We start from the raw sequence: 23625 nt of genomic DNA, 5'->3' as shown, positions 1-23625 counted from the left end.
GCTACTGTGCACTGTTCTCCATGAGGTAGCCCATGATGGAGGTGTCTATGACGCTTCAGTGCAGCAGTGAGGTAACCCATGACGCAAATGTCTGAGACGCTGCTGTGCACTCACCTCCTTGAGGTAACCCACGAAGGAGCTGTCCATGATGCTACTATGCACTCACTCTGGTGTAAGCCAACACAGAAGTGTCTGTGACACTTCTGTGCTCTCACCAAAATGAGGTAGACCGAGAAATTCATGAGGCTGATGTACCCTCACATCCATGGGGTAGCCAGTGACAGAAACGTCTGTGATGTTTCTGAGCACTCACCTCCGTGAGGTAAGCCATTATGGAGGTGTCTGAGACGCTGCTGTGCTTTCACCTCCTTGAGGTAACCAACGATGGAGCTGTCCATGATGCTACTATGCACTCACTCTGGGGTAAGCCAAGACAGAAGTGTCTGTGACACTTCTGTGCTCTCACCAAAATGTGGTAGACCATCACGGAGATATTCATGAGGCTGATGTACCCTCACATCCATGTGGTAGCGAGTGATAGAAACGTCTGTGATGTTTCTGAGCACTCACCTCCGTGAGGTAAGCCGTTATGGAGGTGTCTGAGACGCTGCTGTGCACTCACCTCCTTGAGGTAACCCACGATGGAGCTGTCCATGATGCTACTATGCACTCACTCTGGGGTAAGCCAAGACAGAAGTCTCTGTGACACTTCTGTGCTCTCACCAAAATGTGGTAGACCATCACGGAGATATTCATGAGGCTGATGTACCCTCACATCCATGTGGTAGCAAGTGACAGAAACGTCTGTGATGTTTCTGAGCACTCACCTCCGTGAGGTAAGCCATTATGGAGGTGTCTGAGACGCTGATGTGCACTCACCTCCTTGAGGTAACCCACGATGGAGTTGTCCATGATGCTACTATGCACTCACTCTGGGGTAAGCCAAGACAGAAGTGTCTGTGACACTTCTGTACTCTCATCAAAATGAGGTAGCTCACGTTATTCATGATGCTGCTATTCACTCATCTCTTTGTGGTAGCCCACGGCAGACGTGTCTGTGACACTTCGGTGCACTTACCTACATAAGGTAACCCATGATGGAGGAGTCTGTGATGCTTCTGTGCACTCACCTCCGTGAGGTAACATGCAACGGGGGTGTTTGTGATGCTACTGTGTACTCACCTCTGTGATGTAATGCGTGACAGGGGTGTCTGTGATGCTACTGTGCACTCTCCTCCATGAGGTAGCCATGATGTAGGTGTCTGTGATGCTTCTGTGCAGTCGTCAGGTAACCCATGATGCAGATGTCTGTGATGCTTCTGTGCACTCACTTCCGTGAGTTAATCCGTGACGGGAGTGTCTAGCATCACAGACACCCCCGTCACGGATTAATTCACAGACGTAGCACTTCTGCGGTCTCACCAAAATGTGGCAGACCGTCACGGAGATATTCTTGATGCCGATGTACCCTCACCTCCATGTGGTAGCGAGTGACAGAAACGTCTGTGACGTTTATGTGCACTCACCTCCTCGAGGTAAACCATTATGGAGGTGGCTGAGACGCTTCTGTGCACTCACCTCCTTGAGGAATCCCACGATGGAGGTATCCGTGACACTGCTATCCACGTAGTAGCCTATAACAGAGGTGTCTGTGACGCTTCTGTGCACTCACCTCCTTATTGTAATCCGTGACAGGGGTATCTATGATGCTACTGTGCACTCTTATCCATGAGGTAGCCCATGGTGGAGGTGTCTATGACGCTTCTGTGCAGCAGTGAGGTAACCCATGACGCAGATTTCTGTGATGTTTCTGTGCACTCACCTCCTTGAGGTAACACACGATGGAGGTGTCCATGATGTTACTATGCACTCACTCTGTGAGGTAACCCAAGACAGAAGTGTCACAGACACTTCACGAAAATATGGCAGACCATCACAGAGGTATTCAGAAAGCTACTGTGCCCTCACCTCCATGTGGTAGCGAGTGACAGAAACGTCTGTGATGTTTCTGAGCACTCACCTCCGTGAGGTAAGCCATTATGAAGGTGTCTGAGACGCTGCTGTGCACTCACCTACTTGAGGTAAGCCACGATGGAGCTGTCCATGATGCTACTATGCACTCACTCTGGGGTAAGCCAATTCAGAAGTGTCTGTGACACCTCTGTACTCTCACCAAAATGTGGTAGACCATCACGGAGAGGACATATTCATGAGGCTGATGTACCCTCACATCCATGTAGTAGCGAGTGACACAAACGCCTGTGATGTTTCTGAGCACTCACCTCCTTGAGGTAAGCCATTGTGGAGGTGTCTGAAACACTGCTGGGCACTCACCTCCTTGAGGTAACCCATGATGGAGCTGTCCATGATGCTACTATGCACTCACTCTGGGGTAAACCAAGACAGAAGTGTCTGTGACACTTCTGTGCTCTCACCAAAATGTGGTAGACCGAGAAATTCATGAGGCTGATGTACCCTCACATCCATGTGGTAGCGAGTGATAGAAACGTCTGTGATGTTTCTGAGCACTCACCTCCGTGAGGTAAGCCAATTATGGAGGTGTCTGAGACGCTGCTGTGCACTCACCTCCTTGAGGTAACCCACGATAGAGCTGTCCATGATGCTACTATGCACTCACTCTGGAGTAAGCCAAGACAGAAGTGTCTGTGACACTTCTGTGCTCTCACCAAAATGTGGTAGACCATCACGGAGATATTCATGAGGCTGATGTACCCTCACATCCATGTGGTAGCGAGTGATAGAAACGTCTGTGGTGTTTCTGAGCACTCACCTCCGTGAGGTAAGCCATTATGGAGGTGTCTGAGACGCTGCTGTGCACTCACCTCCTTGAGGTAACCCACGATGTAGCTGTCCATGATGCTACTGTGCACTCACTCTATGGTAAGCCAAGACACTTCTGTGCTCTCACCAAAATGTGGTAGACCATCACGGAGATATTCATGAGGCTGATGTACCCTCACATCCATGTGGTAGCGAGTGATAGAAACGTCTGTGATGTTTCTGAGCACTCACTTCTGTGAGGTAAGCCGTTATGGAGGTGTCTGAGACGCTTCTGTGCACTCACCTCCTTGAGGTATCCCGCAATGGAGGTATCTGTGACACTGCTATCCACGTAGTAGCCTATCACAGAGGTGTCTGTGACGCTTCTGTACACTCACCTCCGTATTGTAATCCGTGACAGGTGTTTTTATGATGCTACTGTGCACTCTTCTCCATGAGGTAGCCCATGATGGAGGTGTCTATGACGCTTCAGTGCAGCAGTGAGGTAACCCATGACGCAAATGTCTGAGACGCTGCTGTGCACTCACCTCCTTGAGGTAACCCACGAAGGAGCTGTCCATGATGCTACTATGCACTCACTCTGGTGTAAGCCAACACAGAAGTGTCTGTGACACTTCTGTGCTCTCAGCAAAATGTGGTAGACCGAGAAATTCATGAGGCTGATGTACCCTCACATCCATGGGGTAGCGAGTGACAGAAACGTCTGTGATGTTTCTGAGCACTCACCTCCGTGAGCTAAGCCATTATGGAGGTGTCTGAGACGCTGCTGTGCACTCACCCCCTTGAGGTATCCCACGATGGAGCTGTCCATGATGCTACTGTGTACTCACTCTGGGGCAAGCCATGACAGAAGTGTCATTGACACTTCTGTGCTCTCACCAAAATGTGGTAGACCGAGAAATTCATGAGGCTGATGTACCCTCACATCCATGTGGTAGCGAGTGACAGAAACGTCTGTCATGTTTCTGAGCACTCACCTCCGTGAGGTAAGCCATTATGGAGGTGTCTGAGACACTGCTGTGCACTCACGTCCTTGAGGTAACCCCCGATGGAGCTGTCCATGATGCTACTATGCACTCACTCTGGAGTAAGCCAAGACAGAAGTGTCTGTGACACTTCTGTGCTCTCACCAAAATGTGGTAGACCATCACGGAGATATTCATGAGGCTGATGTACCCTCACATCCATGTGGTAGCGAGTGATAGAAACGTCTCTGAGATTTCTGAGCACTCACCTCCGTGAGGTAAGCCATTATGGAGGTGTCTGAGACGCTGCTGTGCATTCCCCTCCTTGAGGTAACCCACGATGGAGCTGTCCATGATGCTACTATGCACTCACTCTGGGGTAAGCCAAGACAGATGTGTCTGTGACACTTCTGTGCTCTCACCAAAATGTGGTAGACCATCACAGAGATGTTCATGAGGCTGATGTACCCTCACATCCATGTGGTAGCGAGTGACAGAAACGTCTGTGATGTTTCTGAGCACTCACCTCCGTGAGGTAAGCCGTTATGGAGGTGTCTGAGACGCTTCTGTGCACTCAACTCCTTGAGGTATCCCACGATGGAGGTATCCGTGACACTGCTATCCACGTAGTAGCTTATGATGGAGGTGTCTGTGACGCTTCTGTGCACTCACCTGCTTGAGGTACCCCACGATGGAGCTGTCCATGATGCTGCTATGCACTCACTCTAGGGTAAGCCAAGACTCTTCTGTGCTCTCACCAAAATGTGGTAGACCATCACGGAGATATTCATGAGGCTGATGTACCCTCACATCCATGTGGTAGCGAGTGATAGAAACGTCTGTGATGTTTCTGAGCACTCACCTCCGTGAGGTAAGCCGTTATGGAGGTGTCTGTGACGCTTCTGTGCACTCACCTCCTTGAGGTATCCCGCAATGGAGGTATCCGTGACACTGCTATCCACGTAGTAGCCTATCACAGAGGTGTCTGTGACGCTTCTGTTCACTCACCTCCGTATTGTAATCCGTGACAGGGGTTTTTATGATGCTACTGTGCACTGTTCTCCATGAGGTAGCCCATGATGGAGGTGTCTATGACGCTTCAGTGCAGCAGTGAGGTAACCCATGACGCAAATGTCTGAGACGCTGCTGTGCACTCACCTCCTTGAGGTAACCCACGAAGGAGCTGTCCATGATGCTACTATGCACTCACTCTGGTGTAAGCCAACACAGAAGTGTCTGTGACACTTCTGTGCTCTCACCAAAATGAGGTAGACCGAGAAATTCATGAGGCTGATGTAACTTCACATCCATGGGGTAGCGAGTGACAGAAACGTCTGTGATGTTTCTGAGCACTCACCTCCGTGAGGTAAGCCATTATGGAGGTGTCTGAGACGCTGCTGTGCATTCACCTCCTTGAGGTAACCAACGATGGAGCTGTCCATGATGCTACTATGCACTCACTCTGGGGTAAGCCAAGACAGAAGTGTCTGTGACACTTCTGTGCTCTCACCAAAATGTGGTAGACCATCACGGAGATATTCATGAGGCTGATGTACCCTCACATCCATGTGGTAGCGAGTGATAGAAACGTCTGTGATGTTTCTGAGCACTCACCTCCGTGAGGTAAGCCATTATGGAGGTGTCTGAGACGCTGCTGTGCACTCACCTCCTTGAGGTAACCCACGATGGAGTTGTCCATGATGCTACTATGCACTCACTCTGGGGTAAGCCAAGACAGAAGTGTCTGTGACACTTCTGTACTCTCATCAAAATGAGGTAGCTCACGTTATTCATGATGCTGCTATTCACTCATCTCTTTGTGGTAGCCCACGGCAGACGTGTCTGTGACACTTCGGTGCACTTACCTACATAAGGTAACCCATGATGGAGGAGTCTGTGATGCTTCTGTGCACTCACCTCCGTGAGGTAACATGCAACGGGGGTGTTTGTGATGCTACTGTGTACTCACCTCTGTGATGTAATGCGTGACAGGGGTGTCTGTGATGCTACTGTGCACTCTCCTCCATGAGGTAGCCATGATGTAGGTGTCTGTGATGCTTCTGTGCAGTCGTCAGGTAACCCATGATGCAGATGTCTGTGATGCTTCTGTGCACTCACTTCCGTGAGTTAATCCGTGACGGGAGTGTCTAGCATCACAGACACCCCCGTCACGGATTAATTCACAGACGTAGCACTTCTGCGGTCTCACCAAAATGTGGCAGACCGTCACGGAGATATTCTTGATGCCGATGTACCCTCACCACCATGTGGTAGCGAGTGACAGAAACGTCTGTGACGTTTATGTGCACTCACCTCCGCGAGGTAAACCATTATGGAGGTGGCTGAGACGCTTCTGTGCACTCACCTCCTTGAGTAATCCCACGATGGAGGTATCCGTGACACTGCTATCCACGTAGTAGCCTATAACAGAGGTGTCTGTGACGCTTCTGTGCACTCACCTCCTTATTGTAATCCGTGACAGGGGTATCTATGATGCTACTGTGCACTCTTATCCATGAGGTAGCCCATGGTGGAGGTGTCTATGACGCTTCTGTGCAGCAGTGAGGTAACCCATGACGCAGATTTCTGTGATGTTTCTGTGCACTCACCTCCTTGAGGTAACACACGCTGGAGGTGTCCATGATGTTACTATGCACTCACTCTGTGAGGTAACCCAAGACAGAAGTGTCACAGACACTTCACGAAAATATGGCAGACCATCACAGAGGTATTCAGAAAGCTACTGTGCCCTCACCTCCATGTGGTAGCGAGTGACAGAAACGTCTGTGATGTTTCTGAGCACTCACCTCCTTGAGGTAAGCCATTGAGGAGGTGTCTGAAACACTGCTGGGCACTCACCTCCTTGAGGTAACCCATGATGGAGCTGTCCATGATGCTACTATGCACTCACTCTGGGGTAAACCAAGACAGAAGTGTCTGTGACACTTCTGTGCTCTCACCAAAATGTGGTAGACCGAGAAATTCATGAGGCTGATGTACCCTCACATCCATGTGGTAGCGAGTGATAGAAACGTCTGTGATGTTTCTGAGCACTCACCTCCGTGAGGTAAGCCAATTATGGAGGTGTCTGAGACGCTGCTGTGCACTCACCTCCTTGAGGTAACCCACGATAGAGCTGTCCATGATGCTACTATGCACTCACTCTGGAGTAAGCCAAGACAGAAGTGTCTGTGACACTTCTGTGCTCTCACCAAAATGTGGTAGACCATCACGGAGATATTCATGAGGCTGATGTACCCTCACATCCATGTGGTAGCGAGTGATAGAAACGTCTGTGGTGTTTCTGAGCACTCACCTCCGTGAGGTAAGCCGTTATGCAGGTGTCTGAGACGCTGCTGTGCACTCACCTCCTTGAGGTAACCCACGATGGAGCTGTCCATGATGCTACTGTGCACTCACTCTATGGTAAGCCAAGACACTTCTGTGCTCTCACCAAAATGTGGTAGACCATCACGGAGATATTCATGAGGCTGATGTACCCTCACATCCATGTGGTAGCGAGTGATAGAAACGTCTGTGATGTTTCTGAGCACTCACTTCTGTGAGGTAAGCCGTTATGGAGGTGTCTGAGACGCTTCTGTGCACTCACCTCCTTGAGGTATCCCGCAATGGAGGTATCTGTGACACTGCTATCCACGTAGTAGCCTATCACAGAGGTGTCTGTGACGCTTCTGTACACTCACCTCCGTATTGTAATCCGTGACAGGTGTTTTTATGATGCTACTGTGCACTCTTCTCCATGAGGTAGCCCATGATGGAGGTGTCTATGACGCTTCAGTGCAGCAGTGAGGTAACCCATGACGCAAATGTCTGAGACGCTGCTGTGCACTCACCTCCTTGAGGTAACCCACGAAGGAGCTGTCCATGATGCTACTATGCACTCACTCTGGTGTAAGCCAACACAGAAGTGTCTGTGACACTTCTGTGCTCTCACCAAAGTGTGGTAGACCGAGAAATTCATGAGGCTGATGTACCCTCACATCCATGGGGTAGCGAGTGACAGAAACGTCTGTGATGTTTCTGAGCACTCACCTCCGTGAGGTAAGCCATTATGGAGGTGTCTGAGACGCTGCTGTGCATTCACCTCCTTGAGGTAACCAACGATTTAGCTGTCCATGATGCTACTATGCACTCACTCTGGGGTAAGCCAAGACAGAAGTGTCTGTGACACTTCTGTGCTCTCACCAAAATGTGGTAGACCATCACGGAGATATTCATGAGGCTGATGTACCCTCACATCCATGTGGTAGCGAGTGATAGAAACGTCTGTGATGTTTCTGAGCACTCACCTCCGTGAGGTAAGCCGTTATGGAGGTGTCTGGGACGCTGCTGTGCACTCACCTCCTTGAGGTAACCCACGATGGAGCTGTCCATGATGCTACTATGCACTCACTCTGGGGTAAGCCAAGACAGAAGTCTCTGTGACACTTCTGTGCTCTCACCAAAATGTGGTAGACCGAGAAATTCATGAGGCTGATGTACCCTCACATCCATGTGGTAGCGAGTGACAGAAACGTCTGTGATGTTTCTGAGCACTCACCTCCGTGAGGTAAGCCATTATGGAAGTGTATGAGACGCTGCTGTGCACCCACCTCCTTGAGGTAACTTACGATGGAGCTGTCCATGATGCTACTATGCACTCACTCTGGGGTAAGCCAAGACAGAAGTGTCTGTGACACTTCTGTACTCTCATCAAAATGAGGTAGCCCAAGTTATTCATGATGCTGCTATTCACTCATCTCTTTGTGGTAGCCCACGGCAGACGTGTCTGTGACACTTCTGTGCACTTACCTACATAAGGTAACCCATGATGGAGGAGTCTGTGATGCTTCTGTGCACTCACCTCCGTGAGGTAACATGCAACGGGGGTGTTTGTGATGCTACTGTGTACTCACCTCTGAGATGTAATCCGTGACAGGGGTGTCTGTGATGCTACTGTGCACTCTCCTCCATGAGGTAGCCATGATGGAGGTGTCTGTGATGCTTCTGTGCAGTCGTCAGGTAACCCATGATGCAGATGTCTGTGATGCTTCTGTGCACTCACTTCCGTGAGTTAATCCGTGACGGGAGTGTCTAGCATCACAGACACCCCCGTCACGGATTAATTCACAGACGTAGCACTTCTGCGGTCTCACCAAAATGTGGCAGACCGTCACGGAGATATTCTTGATGCCGATGTACCCTCACCTCCATGTGGTAGCGAGTGACAGAAACGTCTGTGACGTTTATGTGCACTCACCTCCGCGAGGTAAACCATTATGGAGGTGGCTGAGACGCTTCTGTGCACTCACCTCCTTGAGGAATCCCACGATGGAGGTATCCGTGACACTGCTATCCACGTAGTAGCCTATAACAGAGGTGTCTGTGACGCTTCTGTGCACTCACCTCCGTATTGAAATCCGTGACAGGGGTATCTATGATGCTACTGTGCACACTTATCCATGAGGTAGCCCATGGTGGAGGTGTCTATGACGCATCTGTGCAGCAGTGTGGTAACCCATGACGCTGATTTCTGTGATGTTTCTGTGCACTCACCTCCTTGAGGTAACACACGATGGAGGTGTCCATGATGTTACCATGCACTCACTCTGTGAGGTAACCCAAGACAGAAGTGTCACAGACACTTCACGAAAATATGGCAGACCATCACAGAGGTATTCAGAATGCTACTGTGCCCTCACCTCCATGTGGTACCGAGTGACAGAAATGTCTGTGATGTTTCTGAGCACTCACCTCCGTGAGGTAAGCCATTATGGAGGTGTCTGAGGTACTGCTGTGCACTCACCTCCTTGAGGTAACCCACGATGGAGCCGTCCAAGATGCTACTATGCACTCACTCTGGAGTAAGCCAAGACAGAAGTGTCTGTGACACTTCTGTGCTCTCACCAAAATGTGGTAGACCATCATGGAGACATTCATGAGGCTGATGTACCCTCACATCCATGTGGTAGCGAGTGACAGAAACGTCTGTGATGTTTCTGAGCACTCACCTCCGTGAGGTAAGCCATTATGGAGGTGTCTGAGACGCTTCTGTGCACTCACCTCCTTGAGGTATCCCACGATGGAGCTGTCCATGATGCTACTGTGTACTCACTCTGGGGGAAGCCATGACAGAAGTGTCTGTGACACTTCTGTGCTCTCACCAAAAGGTGGTAGACCGAGAAATTCATGAGGCTGATGTACCCTCTCATCCATGTGGTAGCGAGTGACAGAAACGTCTGTGATGTTTCTGAGCACTCACCTCCGTGAGGTAAGCCATTATGGAGGTGTCTGAGACACTGCTGTGCACTCACCTCCTTGAGGTAACCCACGATGGAGCTGTCCATGATGCTACTATGCACTCACTCTGGGGTAAGCCAAGACAGAAGTGTTTGTGACACTTCTGTGCTCTCACCAAAATGTGGTAGACCGAGAAATTCATGAGGCTGATGTACCCTCACATCCATGTGGTAGCGAGTGATAGAAACGTCTGTGATGTTTCTGAGCACACACCTCCGTGAGGTAAGCCATTATGGAGGTGCTTGAGACGCTGCTGTGCACTCACCTCCTTGAGGTAACCCACGATGGAGCTATCCATGATGCTACTATGCACTCACTCTGGAGTAAGCCAAGACAGAAGTGTCTGTGACACTTCTGTGCTCTCACCAAAATGTGGTAGACCATCACGGAGATATTCATGAGGCTGATGTACCCTCACATCCATGTGGTAGCGAGTGACAGAAACGTCTGTGATGTTTCTGAGCACTCACCTCCGTGAGGTAAGCCATTATGGAGGTGTCTGAGACACTGCTGTGCACTCACCTCCTTGAGGTAACCCACGATGGAGCTGTCCATGATGCTACTATGCACTCACTCTGTGGTAAGCCAAGACAGAAGTGTCTGTGACACTTCTGTGCTCTCACCAAAATGTGGTACGCCATCACGGAGATATTCATGAGGCTTATGTACCCTCACATCCATGTGGTAGCGAGTGACAGAAACGTCTGTGATGTTTCTGAGCACTCACCTCCGTGAGGTAAGCCATTACGGAGGTGTCTGAGACGCTTCTGTGCACTCACCTACTTGAGGTATCCCACGATGGAGCTGTCCATGATGCTACTGTGTACTCACTCTGGGGCAAGCCATGACATAAGTGTCTGTGACACTTCTGTGCTCTCACCAAAATGTGGTAGACCGAGAAATTCATGAGGCTGATGTACCCTCACATCCATGTGGTAAACGAGTGATAGAAACGTCTGTGACGTTTCTGAGCACTCACCTCCGTGAGGTAAGCCAATTATGGAGGTGTCTGAGACGCTGCTGTGCACTCACCTCCTTGAGGTAACCCACGATGGAGCTGTCCATGATGCTACTATGCACTCACTCTGGTGTAAGCCAAGGCAGAAGTGTCTGTGACACTTCTGTGCTCTCACCAAAATGTGGTACACCATCACGGAGATATTCATGAGGCTGATGTACCCTCACATCCATGTGGTAGCGAGTGACAGAAACGTCTGTGATGTTTCTGAGCACTCACCTCCGTGAGGTAAGCCATTATGGAGGTGTCTGAGACACTGCTGTGCACTCACCTCCTTGAGGTAACCCACGATGGAGCTGTCCATGATGCTACTATGCACTCACTCTGGGGTAAGCCAAGACAGAAGTGTCTGTGACACTTCTGTGCTCTCACCAAAATGTGGTAGACCGAGAAATTCATGAGGCTGATGTACCCTCACATCCATGTCGTAGCGACTGATAGAAACATCTGTGATGTTTCTGAGCACTCACCTCCGTGAGGTAAGCCAATTACGGAGGTGTCTGAGACGCTGCTGTGCACTCACCTCCTTGAGGTAACCCACGATGGAGCTGTCCATGATGCTACTATGCACTCACTCTGGGGTAAGCCAAGACAGAAGTGTCTGTGACACTTCTATGCTCTCACCAAAATGTGGTAGACCATCATGGAGATATTCATGAGGTTGATGTACCCTCACATCCATGTGGTAGCGAGTGATAGAAACGTCTGTGATGTTTCTGAGCACTCACCTCCGTGAGGTAAGCCATTATGGAGGTGTCTGAGACGCTGCTGTGCACTCACCTCCTTGAGGTAACCCACGATGGAGCTGTCCATGATGCTACTATGCACTCACTCTGGGGTAAGCCAAGACAGTACTGTCTGTGACACTTCTGTGCTCTCACCAAAATGTGGCAGACCGAGAAATTCATGAGGCTGATGTACCCTCACATCCATGTGGTAGCGAGTGACAGAAACGTCTGTGATGTTTCTGAGCACTCACCTCCGTGAGGTAAGCCAGTATGGAGGTGTCTAAGACGCTGCTGTGCACCCACCTCCTTGAGGTAACCCACGATGGAGCTGTCCATGATGCTACTATGCACTCACTCTGGGGTAAGCCAAGACAGAAGTGTCTGTGACACTTCTGTACTCTCATCAAAATGAGGTAGCTCAAGTTATTCATGATGCTGCTATTCACTCATCTCTTTTTGGTAGCCCACGGCAGACGTGTCTGTGACACTTCTGTGCACTTACCTACATAAGGTAACCCATGATGGAGGTGTCTGTGATGCTTCTGTGCAGTCGTCAGGTAACCCATGATGCAGATGTCTGTGATGCTTCTGTGCACTCACTTCCGTGAGTTAATCCGTGACGGGAGTGTCTAGCATCACAGACACCCCCGTCACGGATTAATTCACAGACGTAGCACTTCTGCGGTCTCACCAAAATGTGGCAGACCGTCACGGAGATATTCTTGATGCTGATGTACCCTCACCTCCATGTGGTAGCGAGTGACAGAAACGTCTGTGACGTTTATGTGCACTCACTGCCGCGAGGTAAACCGTTGTGGAGGTGTCTGAGACGCTTCTGTGCACTCACCTCCTTGAGGTAACACATGATGGAGGTGTCCATGATGTTACTATGCATTCACTCTGTGAGGTAACCGAAGCCAGAAGTGTCTGTGACACTTTTGTGCTCTCACCAAAATGTGGTAGACCATCACGGAGGTATTCAGGATGCTACTGTGCCCTCACCTCCATGTGGTAGCCTGTGACAGAAACGTCTGTGATGTTGATGTGCACTCACCTCCGTGAGGTAAACCATTATGGAGGTGTCTGAGACGCTTCTGTGCACACACCTCTTTGAGGTATCCCACGATGGAGGTATCCGTGACACTGCTATCCACGTAGTAGCCTATAACAGAGGTGTCTGTGACGCTTCTGTGCACTTACCTCCGTATTGTTATCCGTGACAGGGGTATCTATGATGCTACTGTGCACTCTTATCCATGAGGTAGCCCATGATGGAGATGTCTATGACGCTTCTGTGCAGCAGTGAGGTAACCCATGACGCAGATGTCTGTGATGTCTCTGTGCACTCACCTCCTTGAGGTAACACACAATGGAGGTGTCCATGATCTTACTATGCACTCATTCTGTGAGGTAACCCAAGACAGAAGTGTCTGTGACACTTCTGTGCCTTCACGAAAATATGGCAGACCACCACGGAGGAATTCAGAATGCTACTGTTCCCTCACCTTCATGTGGTAGCGTGTGACAGAATCGGCTGTGATGTTTCTGAGCACTCACCTCCGTGAGGTAAGCCATTATGTAGGTGTCTGAGACGCTGCTGTGCACTCACCTCCTTGAGGTAACCCGTGATGGAGGTATCCGTGACACTGCTATCCACGTAGTTGCCTATGACAGAGGTGTCTGTGACGCTTCTGTGCACTCACCTCCGTATTGTAATCCGTGACAGGGGTTTTTATGATGCCACTGTGCACTCTTCTCCATGAGGTAGCCCATGATGGCGGTGTCTATGACGCTTCAGTGCAGCAGTGAGGTAACCCATGACGGAAATGTCTGAGACGCAGCTGTGCACTCACCTCCTTGAACTAACCCACGATGGAGCTGTCCATGATGCTACTATGCACTCACTCTGGGGTAAGCCAAGACAGAAGTGTCTGTGACACTTCTGTGCTCTCAACAAAATGTGGTGGGCCGAGAAATTCATGAGGCTGATGTACCCTCACATCCATGTGGTAGCGAGTGATAGAAACGTCTGTGATGTTTCTGAGCACTCACCCCCGTGGGGTAAGCCGTTATGGAGGTGTCTGAGACGCTGCTGTGCACTCACCTCCTTGAGGTAACCCACGATGGATTTGTCCATGATGCTACTATGCACTCACTCTGGGGTAAGCCAAGACAGAAGTGTCTGTGACACTTCTGTACTCTCATCAAAATGAGGTAGCTCAAGTTATTCATGATGCTGCTATTCACTCATGTCTTTGTGGTAGCCCACAACAGACGTGTCTGTGACACTTCTGTGCACTTACCTATATAAGGAGTCTGTGATGCTTCTGTGCACTCACCTCCGTGAGGTAACATGTGACGGGGGTGTCTGTGATGCTACTGTGTACTCACCTCTGTGATGTAATCCGTGACAGGGGTGTCTGTGATGTTACTGTGCACTCTCCTCCATGAGGTAGCTATGATGGAGGTGTCTGTGATGCTTCTGTGCAGTCGTAAGGTAACCCATGATGCAGATGTCTGTGATGCTTTTGTGCACTCACTTCCGTGAGTTAATCCGTGACGGGAGTGTCTAGCATCACAGACACCCCCGTCACGGATTAATTCACAGAGGTAACACTTCAGCGGTCTCACCAAAATGTGGCAGACCGTCATAGAGAAATTCATGATGCTGATGTACCCTCATCTCCATGTGGTAGCGAGTGACAGAAACGTCTGTGATGTTTATGTGTACTCACCTCTGTGAGGTAAGCCGTTATGGAGGTGTCTGAGACGCTGCTGTGCACTCACCTCCTTGAGGTATCCCACGATGGAGGTATCCGTGTCGCTGCTATCCACGTAGTAGCCTATGACAGAGGTGTCTGTGACGCGTCTGTGCACTCACCTTCGTGATGTAATCCGTAACGGGGGTGTCTGTGATGCTACTGTGCACTCTCCTCCATGAGATAACCCATCATGGAGGTGACTGTGACGCTTCTGTGATGCAGTGAGGTAACCCATGACGCAGATGCCTGTGATGTTTCTGTGCACTCACCTCCTTGAGGTAACACACGATGGAGCTGTCCATGATGCTACTGTGCACTCACTCTGGGGTAAGCCATGACAGAAGTGTCTGTGACAGTTCTGTGCTCTCACCAAAATGCGGTAGACCATCACGGAGATGTTCATGAGGCTCATGTACCCTCACATCCATGTGGTAGCGAGTGATAGAAACGTCTGTGATGTTTCTGTGCACCCACCTCCGTGAGGTAAACCATTATGGAGGTGTATGAGACGCTGCTGTGCACTCACCAGTTTGAGGTATCCCACGGCAGAGGTATCCGTGGCGCTGCTCTGCACTCACCTCCACGTAGTAGCCTGTGACAGAGGTGTCTGCGACGCTCCCGTGCACTCACCTCTGTGAGGTAGCCCATGACGGAGGTGTCGGTGACGCTGCGCTTGGTGGCCCTCGCCTCCGCCTCCTCCGCCGGCAGCGCCACCAGCAGACACGCCGCCGTCGTCGCCGCCCACCGCCAGACGCACACCTGTCCAACACAGCGAGGTTTCCCCAATTGAAACTCATGGCACATGTACTTCATAGGATACAGGTGCTACCAGGGCCGGTTCGAGAATATTTTTCCACACCAACCACATATCACATGGCGCCCATTGTTGCATGTCGAGAGTAGGTTCTGCCTGGGATACAGAGTCATACGTTAGGTTCGCGCAGTTTAAAAATGGCCGGATGGAAGTTGAAGATGACCCTCGTTCGGGGCGCCCTTCGACACCTACCAACGACGCTCATGTCTGGAACGTCAACGAAATTATGCGTGCCAATCGAAAACTAACTGTCTGTGATATTGAAGAAGAATGTAACATTTCAGTTGCATGATGTCATGAAATCCTAACACAGCACTTGGAATGCATTGTGTTGCCACCAAGTTCGTCCCACGGCTCATGAGTCAAGAGCAGAAAGACCTTCGCGCCGCTGGTTGTGAAGAGCTTTTGCATCGCGCAAATGAGAACTAGATGTTCCTCGAAGGAATCATAACTGGCGATGAGACGTGGGTCTACGGTTCTGAAGTTGAGACCGAGGTTCAACCTACACAATGGATGGGGGAAGCTCGTCAGATCAAGTCAAAAGTCAAAGCCATGCTTATAGTTTTCTTTGGCCTTGAAGGATTGGTTCATCACGAATTAGTGCTACAGGGACAAGGAAACGGTCCGAAACGTGGTGAGACAGTTCATGGCTCTTGTATCACGATAACGCACCTTCCAATTCCTCCCTGTTGGTGCGTGATTGTTGCACAAAAAAAACGAAATCACTGTGCAGCCTCATCCTCCGTACTGTCCAGACCTGGCCCCTGAGGATTTTGTATTATTTTCAAAGTTGAAAACTACATTCAAACGATAGACCAGAGGAAAGAAAATTAGCAGACGGTACTTCGAGCGATTCAGCAAGAGGCGTACCAAGACCGCTTCCGGAATTGGCATTCGGAGCTGTGTATCAATTGTGGAGGAGAGGATTTCGAAGACCATCCACAATAAGTAACAGGTAAGCGTAGAAAAATTTTGTAGACAAAGTTCCGGAATTTTTTGAACAGTGCAAAAACAGACATAATGTCTTATGGGATAACAGCAATCAGTGATTTTATAATGTTACTTAAAATCCGTCTTGATTGCAAAAAAAAATTTTTTTTTACTATTCATATGACCGGTTTCGGTTCATTCAGAACCATCTTCAGATCTGATATTTCAGTTACAGGAGTAACCCGTCCAAACCCAGCAACTTTCACATGCTACGTCACATGCTACGTCATGCATGTGAAAGTTGCTGGATTTGGACGGGTTACTCCTGTAACTGAAATATCAGATCTGAAGATGGTTCAGAATGAACCGAAACCGGTCATATGAATAATAATAAAAAAAAAAATGCAATCAAGACGGATTTTAAGTAACATTTTTTGAACAGATCTGGTAGTCCACGATCACCAAGCAAACTAACTACGAACAATCTAACAGATGAATACCAATCAGTTTTTCGTAAACATTGCAGCACAACATCTGCCTTCAGATGACCTGAACTTGCCGTGGATGCACAAGAAGATGCTGTTTTTTAGACTTCAGCAAAGCCTTTGACACTGCCGACGTCGACATTTTACTTGTCAAACTTAACAGCCTAAATTTCTCGCGTAGTGCAGTACAATTATTTAGGTTCACCAGTGCAATGGCAGAACAATTAATTTCATGAAAGCCGAGCGGTTCTAGGCGCTTCAGTCTGGAACCACGCGACTACTACGGTCGTAGGTTCGAATCCTGCCTCGGGCATGGATGTGTGTGATGTCCTTAGGTTAGTTAGGTTTAAGCAGTTCTAAGTTCTAGGGGACTGATGACCTCAGAAGTTAAGTCCCATAGTGCTCAGAGCCATTTGAACCAATTTCATGAATGCAATACGTCTACAACCAGAGTTATGGGCCGTGAAAAGTAATGTGTTCAAGTACCGTAATTAAAAAAAAAAAAAAAGATTGGCAAATTACTACGCAAGAAATACACGACATGAAGTTTCAAAAAAGTTTAGACGTCTTAAGAACCTAAGTAGGATGAAATTATGGTTCGTTACTGCAGATCAGTGAGCTCATCTCGTTAGCAATGCGTCATGTGTGACACCATAAAGTCACAATGGAGGCAGAGAGTATTAGATGTCCCCCAGGGTTAGGTATTATTGCTACTCTCTTCTCATTGTATGTCAATGATGTGCTATCAGTTTTAACGTATTGCTAATACCATATGTACTGTGATTACATCCATTTTTATCTAGGTACAAAACCAGTAAACCTGAAGATAGATACAGAGAATCTCAGTATTGACCTATGTGCACTATCAAAATGGGTACAGGGTTTAAAACTCAACCCATCCAAAACCCAGGCGGTAATGGTTGGTCATTGTGGGCTCGTTATTGTTGTTGTCTTCAGTCCGAAGACTGGTCTGATGCAGCTCTTCACACTACTCTACCGTGTGCAAGCCACTTCATCTACAGTCTACATTGTTCTGAATGTAATTACTGTATTAATCTCTTGGTCTCTTAGCCCCCACGCTTACCTCCAATACTAAACTGGTGATCCCTTCATGTGTCAGAATGCGTCCGATCTAACGATCCCTTCCTTTAGTCAAGTTTGCCACATATTTCTTGTCCTCCCAATTCCATTCAGTACTTTTTCACTAATTACATGATCTACTGATCAAAATTTCAGCATTCTTCTGTAGCACCGCTTTTCGAAAGCTTACATTCTCTTTTTCGTATAAACTTTATCGTCCATGTTTGACGTCCATAGATGGCTACAGTCCAGACAAATGCCTTCAGAAAAGACTTCCTATCACCTAAATCTATCCTCGATGTCAGGAAATTTCTCCTCTTCAGAAACGCTTTTCTTGCCATTGCCACTCTGCATTTTATATCCTGTCTACTTTGGCCATCATCAGTTATTTTGCTGCCCAAATAGCAAAACTTGTCCACTACATTAAGCGTCTCATGTCCTAATCTGATTACCTCAGCATCACTACATTCCATTACCTTCGTTTTGCTTTTGTTGAGGTTCATCTTATACCCTCTTTTCAGGACACTGTGCATTCTGTCCAACTGCTCTTCCAAGTCCTTTGCTGTCTCCGACAAAATTACAGAATTACAATGTCATCGGTAAAACTCAAAGATTTTATTTCTGCTCCTGGATTTTAATTTCTACTCCAAATTTTTCTTTGGTTCCCATTGCTGCTTGCTCAGTGTGCAGACTGAATAACATCAGGGATAGGCTACAGCGCTGTCTCACATTCTTCTCAACCACTGCTTCCTTTTCATGCCTTTCGACAAATATAATTGCCATCTGGTTTCTGTACAAATTGTAAATAGCCTTTCGCTCCCTGTATTTTACCCCTGTCACCTTTAGAATTTGAAAGAGAGTATTCCAGTCAACATTGTCAAAAGCTTCCTCTACGTCTGCAAATGATACAGACGGAGGTTTGCTTTTCCTTAACCTGTCTTCTAAGATAAGTCGTAGGGTCATTGCTGCCTCGCGTGTTCCTACATTTGTCCGAAATCCAAACTGTTCACCCTCAAGGTCAGCTTTTAGGAGTTTTTCCGTTCTTCTGTAAAGAATTCGTATTAGTATTTTTATGACTTACTAAATTGATAGTTCGATAATATTCACACCTCTAGCGCCTGCTTTCTTTGGAATTAGAATTATTAAAAAAATGGTTCAAATGGCTCTGAGCACTATGGGACTTAACTTCTGAGGTCATCAATCCCCTAGAACTTAGAACTACTTAAACCTAACTAACCTAAGGACACCACACACATCCATGCCCGAGGCAGGATTCGAACCTGCGACCGTAGCGGTCGCGCGGTTCCAGACTGAAGCGCCTTTAACCGCGTGGCCACACTGGCCGGCTAGAATTATTAGATTCTTCTTGAAGTCTGAGGGTTGTCTCATACATTTTGCATGTAAGATGGAAGAGTTTTGTCACGGTTGGCTACCGGAAGGCTAACAATAGTTCTTACAAAATGCCCTCTACATCCGGGGCCTTGTTTCGACTTAGATCTTTCAGGGGTCTGTCAAATTCTTCTCGCAGTAACACATCTGCCATCTCATCTTCATCTACGTCCTCTTCTATTTCTGTCATATTGCCTTCAAGGTCATGTCCCTCGTATAGTCCGACTGTATAATCAAAAAATGTTCAAATGTGTGTGAAATCTTATGGGACTTAACTGCTAAGGTCATCAGTCCCTAAGCTTACACACTACTTAACCTAAATCATCCTAAGCACAAACACACAGACTCATGCCCGAGGCAGGACTCGGACATCCACCGGGACCAGCCGCACAGTCCATGTCTGCAGCGCCTTACGCCGCTCGGCTAATCACGCACGGCACTGTATAATCATTTCATCTTTCAGCTTTTCCTTCTTTGTTTAGGATCATTAGCCCGAAATATCGGGAATCCCTACGTATATCTGCGCCAACAATGAATCGGTGCGCCAACAATGATGGTGTAATGTAGTTGGATGTGACAGACACACGAAGCAGCGGCGCCAAGCCCACTTTAAGTATCAGGGCTCTTCTTGTGCGGCACGGACTGTGGCCTTGTGATGTCCAGTTACGCAGCCGGCCGGCCCCGGCGGCGACATGGACCTCGTGACCTGTCGCGCCGCACGTGACCACGGGCCGGACTCGCGGCCTTCGCTGCCATTCACGTAAATGGCGCACGCAGCGGCCATTGAGCCCATCTGCCGGCGTACCGAGGCCGTGACGCATCTATGTGGCACAAGACAGCTCCACACAACACGCACCGGCGACCCGAGGAAACAACTGCACCCCGGGGCCGATCACTAAGACAGTTTGGGACCTGGAGTAACCCGTAAGTAAGGGTCGTTTGCTTATGCAGAGTGACATAAAGTCTCCATACTTTTCTCCCATATAGTTTATTCTCATTTTGTTGCATGTAATATAACTAAAGTTGTGCTCTGCCAAAGCTACTGTTCTGTAGGTTTGGTACAGTACATAAATGACGTAGTAAATGGTACTGTTGGCGTTGGTAGAGAAAGGAACATAAGTGAATGTGTGAGAGACAAACTGTGAGCCGTCGACTTCTCTTTGTTTTTTGTTTGTTCTGAACATGATTAGACCCTCACATCGTTCAGTCTTAGTCCAGTGTGTATTTTATATCCTTACAAAATATAAATTGTATTTGATAAATAATAACAATCAGTTGATCGCGTAAATTCTGCTCTTTTACGCAATGTGGCTCTGAGCACTATGGGACTTAACTTCTGTGGTCATCAGTACCCCAGAACTTAGAACTAACCTAAGGACATCACACACATCCATGCCCGAGGCAGGATTCGAACCTGCGACCGTAGCGGTCGCGCGGTTCCAGACTGTAGCGCCTAGAACCGCTCGGCCACCCCGGCCGGCCTTTCTGTGGACCCTTTATGTTTAAAGAGAAAATAATTATCGGAGACACGTACCTTGGTATGTTGGAAATTTTTCTGAAGTCACAATGAACACAAGATGTTATTAAGGACTCAGTTGTTTCCAGCACGACTGGATACCATCCTATATTGCTTTAGTTGTCCGCAATTACCAGTACGTTGCTTTTCCCAGTAGGTGGATTGCACGTGCCGCTTGGTGTCCAGACCTGACCACAAAGTTTTTCTTGCGTGGCGTGGAGGCTGATAAAGGTTCAAGCGTGCTAGGTGAAATTAACAGCAAAGCACAAATGTAACAACGGACTACAGACTCTGTTGATCAAATCTCTCAGCTGCATTGAAGAGAGTTACATAGCCACAGAAGTCACTTTTAGATGAAGTAATCACTTGTTGTGGGAAAAAGCGTAGTGTTGACTTCGGAAATAGTTGTTCTCGCCAGTTGCGAAGTCCGTGCCGTAATTGTATTCTTGTATGCGAAACGGTGTACAGCTGCGCAAATTTGTCCTGGTCTGCGCATAGCTTATGGGCCTAAAGTAATGCGTGAAGGAAAGGTTAGATAATAGTGTCGAGATGTTGAAGACACAATTTTATTAACATGTGTCGCTCTTCAAAAAAAAAAAAAAAAAGTCAGCAACTGAAAAACGTACCTTAAATTCATGCACAACTGTTATGAATGAACACATGTCTGATTTCAGTAAATCAACGGGTGCTGGAATACAGCAAGATGACAAATGCGTTGGATGACGTGTAACGAAAAGCTGACGGTTTCCTTGTTTCTCATTTCAGTTTACCCCAATTATGATTCCTTAGTAATGCATGATAAACCACCACACAGAACATTTCATTAAGTGTTTAAAATTATTTCATTGGTGTTGATATTATTGAACTGCTTGTACATTTATGTGTCAGCTTCGGAATAAATATATAAGAAGAAATTTTCAGGTCCCAGTGTCTCTTTGATGCACTACATGCTTTGTGAACTGTTAATGTGTAAGGTTTCTGTTTCTGAAAGACAACATTCCACCATGAACTGCAATAATTGTTATTTTCCAGCATTGGCCAATTTCGGCTGTTATTCTATTGTCAAGCCACAGTTGTCGTCCGTAGGGACGATACATCAAGGTGTTCAGCCACCAACACAACGCGAGCAAACCACGACAAGCAGACACGCAGAAGAGTGGCACAAAAGTGGCATAATAGCCGAATTTGGCCAATAGTGGAAAATATGAGTAATTACAGTAGAAGGCGGAAACGTCGCTTCAAAAATTTTGGATGACTGCGGTACAAGTTTAAAAGAATGTAAACTATTCTCTGAAGAGCCAAAAAAACACGACTAACGTACACCGCGAGAATGAATGCCACCTGTGTTGCCGGCACGTAACGCCGTAAGGGAATTATTAGGTTGGTGCTTAAGTTCGTAGCGTTATTCCATAAGCTTAATAAACAAAGCAGATACACGTAGCAGAGTCTTTAGTCATCAGTAATATATTTTCCTTCACTGTTACAACAGTCTTGCAACGCTGGGGTAGCTTTTCGATTCCGCGGCTGTAGAAATCACGTGGTTTTGAGGCGAAGAGCTCTTCGAGCCATGTTCGGAGCGCATTTTTATCCGAAAAGGAAGCTCCTTGAAGACTGTTCGATAGAGAGCGGGAAAGGCGAAAATCTGAGGACGCAAGTTCAGGCGAATACGGTGGATGCGCAGTGCCTTCCCAACCCAACTCCTGTGTAGTGATTTTTGTCAGTCGATGAGAATGCAGGCGGCTGTCATCGTGGAGCAGCGTCACTTCACGCAGTCTTCCTGGTCGTTGTTTTTGGATTACCTCTCCAAGATATCCAGTTGTTGACAGTAAATGTCAGCAGTGACGGTTACAACTCGGGGAAGCTGTTCCACCAAATGCATGACATTAGCTTTTGTGTTTGTACGGGAACTGCTGCTTAGTTTGGGCCCAACCATTCCTTTCTTATCTTTACGTTAGCGCAAAGACACCATTTCTCGTCATCAACAAAGATACACATAGGAATGGTCGGTGTTGTTCACGGGGCAATGCTACCGAGCAAGCAGAGATGCACATATGACCACCCGCAGATTTTTTTTTATTTTGGGTTAGTGCATGCGGTATCCACACCTCTGATTTTTTAATCTTCCCCATTGCATGCAAATGTCACACGATGATGGAATCATGACACTTCATCACATTTACCAGTTCTCCAATACAATGACTTAGATCATTGTGGATTAATGCGTTTAAACGATCTTCGCCGGCCGGAGTGGCCGAGCGGTTCTAGGCGCTACAGTCTGGAACCGCGCGACCGCTACGGTCGCAGGTTCGAATCCTACCTCGGGCATGGGTGTGTGTGATGTCCTTAGGTTAGTTAGGTTTAAATAGTTCTAAGTTCTAGGGGATTGATGACTTCATAAATTAAGTCCCATAGTGCTCAGAGCCATTTGAACCATTTGAAACGATCTTCATCAAACCTTATGTCAAAACAATACTTCACAAATGCTGTTTTCCTGCCGTGCTCCGTCGAATGTCGTCATTCCCCTTCACGGCGGAAATATTTCTGGCAGCCTCCACTGCTGTCACCTCTCTACTGACCTCAAACGGAAGAATATGTCAGAAATGTTCTGGTTTCTCCGCTTGGCACCCCATTTTCTATCGTCCACTCTCTATTTTCACTGTTTTCATATGACAAAATGATAATATGTATACTCAAACAGCAGCAGTGGACTACAAATAAAAATTGATAATCGATAAATAAACCCATAGCAAACATATCAACATCCGAAACAAAAACACTACAAACTTATGCACTAACCTAGTATCTAACCGGAGCGGAGACGAAACGGGACTCACTC

General features: G+C 47.9%; 1 protein-coding gene across 1 annotated transcript in view; it reads right to left on the bottom strand.

Annotated features, from left to right (window-relative positions):
- LOC126190729 (uncharacterized) overlaps positions 1-23625 on the bottom strand; it is a 143522-nt gene that overhangs the window by 96223 nt on the left and 23674 nt on the right. Inside the window, exon 2 of the mRNA XM_049931217.1 lies at positions 15206-15334. Within this exon, the coding sequence (XP_049787174.1) occupies positions 15206-15334 (129 nt within the window). The remainder of the gene's footprint in view (positions 1-15205; positions 15335-23625) is intronic.

This window comes from Schistocerca cancellata, chromosome 6, assembly GCF_023864275.1.
Source record: "Schistocerca cancellata isolate TAMUIC-IGC-003103 chromosome 6, iqSchCanc2.1, whole genome shotgun sequence".
Taxonomy (NCBI): domain Eukaryota; kingdom Metazoa; phylum Arthropoda; class Insecta; order Orthoptera; family Acrididae; genus Schistocerca; species Schistocerca cancellata.
The sequence above is the reverse complement of the archived record's forward strand: the minus strand, read 5'-3'. Positions and strand labels throughout refer to the sequence as shown.